We start from the raw sequence: 7,590 nt of genomic DNA, 5'->3' as shown, positions 1-7,590 counted from the left end.
AGCGCCAGGAGCTGCTGGTCAGGGGCGCCCTGCGCGGCGTTGGGGGCGCTGGGGCCGCTGTGCCGCGCGCCGGGGAGCTGCCGGGGGAGGCGGCACAGCGCAGCCGCCTGGAGGAGAAGTTCTTGGAGGAGAACATCTTGCTGCTGCGGAAGCAATTGGTAGGTCGTGGCAGGAGGTGGGGGCGCGCTGTCCCCGCAGAGGGTCTGGGAGTTGGGCCGGTGACCTGGGGTGGGCGCGAGGGTGCCTCTGGCTGAGGAAATTCTCGCGGTTCCTAGAGCCCCCATCCCGTGCCTCCTTGACCCCCATTCCCGCGTGTGCCCGCGGCGCGTGGGCTGGCGTGTGCCTGCTTTGTGTCAGGTGAGGGGCTGACGACCCCGCGCAGACTGCAGGAGGGGGTGGTGGCTCTCCCGCTCTGCCTTCGGGATTCTTAGAGTGGCCTGGCTGTAACCTTCAATCTCTCTAGGTAGACGAATACCTACCCTCTCCCCGGTTTCCAAAGCTCTCATTTAAAATGCCTTTTCACTTGGAGGTCGTCTTAGCTTCATGTCCTCCCGTCGAGAGGGGACAAAAGCCGAAGAGGGGGCTTGTGGTGTGGTTAACTGTCCAATGGTGAATTTTACGATTACACGGAAGCGCACGCAGGAGCCCTGCCCCTCCCAGGGTTCTCCCCAGCATGCCAGCTTTTGCCTGGGCTGCTGTTTAATTTCAAATAGAAGCCCTTTGTATAAGGCAGCTGAAACAGACGCAAATGATGGAAATTTGGCTGGAGAAAATGCCCCCTCCTCTCTCATATTTTATACGTACTGCCAGCTGTGACTGGTGATGGAGGTTGGACAAGAGAGAACCCGCTTTCAGGAAGCATCTATCTTATTGAATTTCTGTCAACATCTCAGTCATTCTATGCTATCTTCATTAATGAGGAAGAAAAAGAACTTTGGCGCTTAATGTATTGGTGAACAGCTTTTGACCCCGCCTAAAATAATGGCGGCAGCTTTGTTTCAGTGACCTCAAAAATGTAGTTTTGAAAACAGAAAAAAAAAAAAACCAAAACTAAAACTAAAAAACCTGGAAGAACAAAAACCTTATCTGACCATGTGATACTATCTGAAACGAGACACATGCTTGATACTGCCCCACCTACAATAAGAAACAGTGATGCTGCATGGTTGTCAGGTGTTTTCTTGTATTATCTCTTTTCAGGTAATTTCCCTTTTTTTTTTGACAAAGTGCTTTACTGGTTTAGTTCATTTTTCCTGAGAAACTCATCCTAGCAAACAAGCATATGGTTTGTGTCCCCAAGCTTTTTAAGTCAAAGGACATGCAGGAGGAGCAATAATTCATATGCATATATTTTATAAAGATGTATATTGTACATTGTGGTTTGTACAAGACCTCTTTTTTTGGCATTTTACTGTTTCATTGTTGGCAGACCAGATTTGTATATAACATTGAGTTGGGCCAGTTCTTGCTGGTTATGCCTGGTCATTGACATAATTTGCATTGTCTTATACAATAGCAATTTTTTGTCTTCATGAATCTCAGGATTGTGAGTGACACATTCCTGTTGTCCCCTGGAGAGGAGCAAGACAGCATGTCAGGGGAATTTCAGTCCAGTCAGTGTTTGTGGTACTATTTTCATTTGTAGACTTGGCATTCATGATTTGAACCAGATGCCTTTTTAGTGTGTGTGTGTGTGTGTGTGTGTGTGTGTGTGTGTGTGTGTGTGTGTGTGTGTGTGTGTGTGTGTGTGTGTTTGGCTTTTCTTGCAATAGGAAGCACTAGGTGGCGGTGTGAGTTAGCACTGCAAATCTGTCACCTTTGGAAACCCGAGTTGAGTTCAAATCATGATGGACTTTCCCTTGAGGGTTTTGAATTCTGCCAGCTCACATTATACTTGGCACTGGCTATAAGTATTGGTTTCTCACTTTCAAAGGCCCTAAGACTGATTAAACTCCACAAAGCAACTAATAGAAAACAAAGCTCTGCAGGACATTTGGCCAGAAAAATCTCACCTAAGTAAGATTATAGTATTTCGTAGGAAATCTCTTACACTCTTACTTCAAATTAAAGAGTCTACTGTGAAGTACTGTTTTGTAAAAAATTGGCTGCACACAGATTTTATAAGAGCTTAGTGCATTTTTTCTTATTCTTACCTATAAAAAGTAAGTTTGTATATGTTAGTTGAAACTAAAAGCAAGTCTTGTTTTTATGAAGAAACTTTATCCCACCACAAAATGTGAGAAAGTGGAATAAAACATAGGACATATTCTTTAAGTTTTTCTTTATTTCAGGTCATCCAGTAAATTTTTGATTTTAGAAGATTTAGTGAACTCTCCAGATGGTAATTTGAAGACTTAGAGCATACTTTCTGGTTCTTTGTCACCCAAGTGTGTTCATTTTTCCTTTTTCCGTTTCTCTCTAATCAGAATTGTTTGAGGAGAAGAGATGTTGGTTTGTTAAACCAGTTGCAAGAACTTGACAAGCAGATAAGTGACCTAAGACTTGATGTAGAAAAGACATCTGAAGAGCACTTGGAGACAGACAGCCGGCCCAGCTCAGGTGAGTGTGTGAGTGTACAAGGACAGGATTCTGCACTCAGGAGTTCTACCTTGGCTCCTGTGCTTAACATTCCCAGACCTGGAGAGAATTAAAAAGCAGTCTGCTGTTCAGTTGCATGAGAGGAAACTACAACCTGACTACAAAATTTTTAATAATGAGATTGATCTGGAGTCCCCTGAGTTTGAAAATAAAAGCTTCTATTCTTTAGAGCGGTCTTCCTTTGAAACTTGAGAAAGGCAGAACTGGGGTAGAAAATTAGTCACACTTCAACTTCCTGAGACCACTTCAAAAGTTTTTTTTTTTTCCTTTTAAACCATTTGGCTCCTTAAATAGATTTGTTTTCTCTTCAAGTTATTCTTTCTGAAATGTTCATGATAACGTTGAGGCTTTGACAGATCTAAGTCTGTTTCTTTACTCATCTTTAACGATTGGGTCAAGGAGGAAGGTCAATTTGAGGGTGAGTGTAACTTTGAAATGTACCCATACTTACAGGCTCTTTGCTTTTTCTGAAGATTGCTTGAAATAAAACCGTAAAATCAGGACACTATGTCCAGTGAGCCAAAGTTGCTCCCCTGCAAAAGTCTCCCTTTCCTATCTTTTTTTGATTATTATACCTTTTCCTTTTAAGCACAAGTGTATATTATTGCTTGACATGATTAATTCTAAATGGTGTTTTTTATTTGTAGGGTTTTATGAGCTGAGTGATGGGGCTTCAGGATCTCTTTCCAATTCTTCTAACTCGGTCTTCAGTGAATGTTTGTCCAGTTGTCATTCCAGCACCTGCTTTTGCAGCCCCTTGGAGGCAACCTTGACTATCTCAGATGGTTGCCCCAAATCTGCAGGTAAGACTTTGTAGAATTAATAGACATTTTTTAATTGGAAAGGGTCAACTATCCCTTAAAGGCTATCTAGCTTCAACTCCTTCTACTGATGAAAAACAAAGGCTCAGAGAATTTCATCAGCTTGCTACATTTACTTTCATAGTTTCATCTAGAACCAAGATGACCACTATTCTAATCCTCTTTGGATGCCACTTGGCTTTATAGTCTTATGGTAGCAAGATAGCTTATCTTTAAAAATCCTGTTCCAATGTTATAGGTCTTAAACTACATTTCTGAGCCTTTCGTAACAGACTTTGTTAGGCTTTGTTGAACTTGTTTACATTTTTTTTTTTTTTGAAAACCACTTTGGATCTTCTTTCTTCTTCCTTTAATCATTTAAGGCTAAAGCGTACATTAAGTTAAATATCTCATTAGCCTGGCCAAGAGCTGCTTGGCACTTTAGGGAGCAGTGGCCCTTCTGTGTTCTCCAGAATGCTTTGCATGATGACAGCTCTCTTTTTCTTTTAGCAGGTGGGTGGGATGAGATCTCCCTAGGCCATGTGCCATCATTCCCCATTTTGGGCTTTCCTGGCAATGATCTCCAGAGAGAATCGTGCTATCATTGGTACTGGAAGAGTTTTTGTATATCTGCCATGTGTCACACACTGTACTGGAAGCTGTGCATGCATTTATCACCTTTAAATCCTCTCAACAGTTTTGCAGGGTGCAGGTGTTGTTAGATCCATTTTATGTATCAGAATACTGAGGCCTAGTGAGGTTAGGTTAGGTGTGTTGTTTAAGGCCATGTAGCAAGTAAATAGCAAAGGCAGGATTTAAGCTCAGGGCTAACTGCCAGGTACATGTTTTTCCACGATGCACAGAGAGTTCAGAAGTTGTGTTCAACCTTCTCATCAAACAGAGAAATTTGGTTTTATATGCCGTTTGTCAGAGGCTCCTCATCTGCTGAATGGCAGAATTGTTGCTGAAACTCAGACTCCTTCCTTAGTTCTGCTTTGTTTTGATTCCTCAGAAGAACAGAGAAAATAAGGAGATTAGAGGAGCTCTAAGTGTTGGCACAAATCCTTGCTCCCTTGGTTTGTCTGTGTTCTCTACTTGGGTATAAGGCTGAATTTTTGAGTCTGGGCAATGCAAACATGACACCAAATAACTGAGGCTGCTAATTAGCTCGTGTCTTTGTATTTGTACAGTGTGTGTTGTCAGCAATAATCATTTGGGGAAGCACAGATCTGTGTTATCTAGAGTGACTGGGCCTCAAGTTTGTTGGTAATTGCCCCCCTTCACTCTGTGGATCTGGTTTCAGAAGGAAACTTTAAAACCCATTAAAGCACTTTGGTATAGGTTTTCCTTGAAGACAGATCCCTCCTCTCACAAATGCCACATCTTCACTTAATTGAGACAGTTGGGCTGGGCCTTGGGATATCTGTCTTGTTCCTTAACTTCAGCAGGGAAAAGGGATGAATGGTGAAGTGTAGATAAGGCCTTAGGGTAGTGGAGAAGGAGGGATGGTAAGGATGTTAGCTAGAGAGGTTTCTCCTTACAATAAGCTACTTATTGGGAGTGGCACTTTTATTTTATAATAACCTTTTCTTTACAAATGAATCGTATCATTTTTGGGTCTGGACTGTATTTTCCCCCAGACTGTTGATTATCATTGAAGTTCCTGAAGATTTCCCTTAAATTAAACAACATAGAATATGGCACATGGTTGATTTTTAGAATCTGAGTGAATAAATGTAATGGAGGACACATTCAATAGTGATAAAAACTTTCATTTTCTCTAACTGAAGGTTATTAAAGGGATTTGAAATTTATAATATTCACCAAGGTTCGAGATCAAAATCATTTATTCAAGCAAGAAAACTTGATTTCATTGTATTTTCGCATCTATATTTTTGAGATGTGGAACATTTATTCATTAATATCACTATTCAATCTTTTAAAACTTTATCGAGAATGCCTTCCTATTTAAAAAAAAGCACTGTGTTTGTTAGTGTCATTATTGAAAATATAGGGTGATTATTATTTAAATTTGATTAGTCTCTGTTGAAATTTGATTAATTTCCCTGACTTTTCAATTGATAGTTATATTTGAACATATATTGTTAAGAATTTGCTCTAAAAAAATACGAAATGAGGAGAAAGCCCACAGAAAGTACAGTTTATCTTAAATATTTTAAAGGAAAGCAAGGAATAGAACAGAGGGGAGAGTAACCTAGAGGAAGAATGACTCAAAAAACATTTATTTTTCCAGTTATAAATGCAGTACATATTTGTTGGAAATTTAGAAAATAGAAAACAAAGAAGAAAGTAAATATCGCTTGCTTTCTCACCACACTGAGATGCTACTATTAGCATCTGTGTGTGCTTCATCTCAGACTTTTTTCTTTGCATATATACAATTTTAACAAAATTATAACCACAGTGTGGCATTATATCATGATTTTCATTAGACTTTAAAGTGTTTCCCCATATTATTCAATAGTTTGAAAGCATTTTTAATGCTGAATATTTTTCTTTCAGAAGATATATCTTAAAATTTTCTTTGTTAAGTATTTTTTCCCTCATCCAGTAGTCCGAACTGTATGTGAAATGGTAGAGTAGCTTATGGTAATTTGTTGATTCTTTGGCATTCTCTCTCGACCCATAAATCTCTCTTCCTAGAAATTGGCCAGAGTCAAGCTGGTACTGACCAATTCATTTCTTGAGAGTGTACCTTTAAATGTTTTTCAGATCTCATAGGATGGTTGGACTATAAAGAAGGCCACTGTGAAGACCAGGCCTCAGAGACAGTTTGCTGTTCCCCCTCCACATCACAATTTAATCCCCTTGATGTCATTGCAGATGTGAATCCCAAGTATCAGTGCGATCTGGTGTCTAAAAACGGGAATGATGTCTATCGCTATCCCAGTCCGCTTCATGCCGTGGCTGTGCAGAGCCCAATGTTTCTCCTCTGCCTGACGGGCAACTCCCTGAGGGAAGAGGAGAGGTTGAGTAACCATGCCAGTGACATTTGTGTCCGATCTGAGCTGGACGGCATCAAGACAGACACCTCCTTACCATCTCCAAGCAGTTTGTGGTCTGCTCCCCATCCTTCATCCAGTAAGAAAATGGATGGCTACATTCTGAGCCTGGTCCAGAAAAAAACACACCCTGTAAGGACCAACAAACCAAGAACCAGCGTGAACGCTGACCCCACAAAGGGGCTTCTGAGGAATGGGAGTGTTTGTGTCAGAGCGACTGGAGGCATCACACAAGGCAATAGTGGGAACCTCAAGAATTCTAAACAGGCGTCTTTGCCCTCTGGTGGAATCCCCTCTCTGGACAATGGGACATTCTCCCCACTGAAGCAGTGGTCGAAGGAATCAAAGGCAGAACAACTGGAAAGCAAGAGGTTGCCCCTGCCTGAGGGCTGCCCCCCTGGAGCTGCCGCTGAACTTCAAAGCAAGCATCCGCCCAAAAATGGCAAGCCAGCCTCCCAGGAACATGCTCGGTGTCCCACCACTGTGACAGGGGAGTCCCCTAAAGAAAGCAGTCAGATCCCAGCTTCCTCACCAAAAGAGAGCCCTGGTAGAGCCCTCGTCCCACTGCAGGAAAACAAAGTTGTCCAGCCACCACTGAAAAAGATGGCGCAGAAAAACAGCCTGCAGGCCGTCCCTCCAGCGGTGCCCCCTCCTGCCCCTTCTGTACTGCTGTCCTCAGCATTTCCGGTGGAAGAAAGGCCTGCCCTGGATTTCAAAAGCGAGGGCTCTTCTTCACAAAGCCTGGAGGATGGGCCTCTGGTGAAGGCTCACTTCGTCCCAGGCCAGCAGCCTGGCGTCAGGCCGCACCGGGGTACCCGGACCATGGCTGTCCCCAGGGGCTCCGCCCTGAAGCACAGGGTCCAGGCCCTCCACGGCCCGGACGGCGCCTTGCCCACCGTGAGGGAGAAAACCCGGGCGCCCAGCAAGAAGTGTCGGTTCCCCGACGACGTGGATACAAATAAGAAACTCAGGAAGGCCTCAGCCAAGGGGAGGAAGGGCGGGGGCGGCCACGCCGAGGCGGGTTTCCCCAGCCGGCCGCTGGGCGCTGCCCACCGGGCGGGGAGCAGGGTGCACGGCCACGGCCGGGAGGCCGTGGTGGCCAAGCCCAAGCACAAGCGAACTGACTCGCGGCGCTGGAGGTCGGCCGCCGAGCTGTCCTACGAAGAAGC

At 43.6% G+C, this 7,590-nt stretch overlaps 1 protein-coding gene across 1 annotated transcript in view; it reads left to right on the top strand.

Annotated features, from left to right (window-relative positions):
• DACT1 (dishevelled binding antagonist of beta catenin 1) overlaps positions 1 to 7,590 on the top strand; it is a 14,752-nt gene that overhangs the window by 5,473 nt on the left and 1,689 nt on the right. The window contains exons 3-6 of the mRNA XM_015595820.2: positions 3 to 158; positions 2,427 to 2,559; positions 3,246 to 3,401; positions 6,132 to 7,590. Coding sequence (XP_015451306.1) covers positions 3 to 158; positions 2,427 to 2,559; positions 3,246 to 3,401; positions 6,132 to 7,590 — 1,904 coding nt within the window. The remainder of the gene's footprint in view (positions 1 to 2; positions 159 to 2,426; positions 2,560 to 3,245; positions 3,402 to 6,131) is intronic.

This window comes from Pteropus alecto, unplaced genomic scaffold (assembly GCF_000325575.1).
Source record: "Pteropus alecto unplaced genomic scaffold, ASM32557v1 scaffold86, whole genome shotgun sequence".
Lineage (NCBI taxonomy): Eukaryota > Metazoa > Chordata > Mammalia > Chiroptera > Pteropodidae > Pteropus > Pteropus alecto.
The sequence above is the reverse complement of the archived record's forward strand: the minus strand, read 5'-3'. Positions and strand labels throughout refer to the sequence as shown.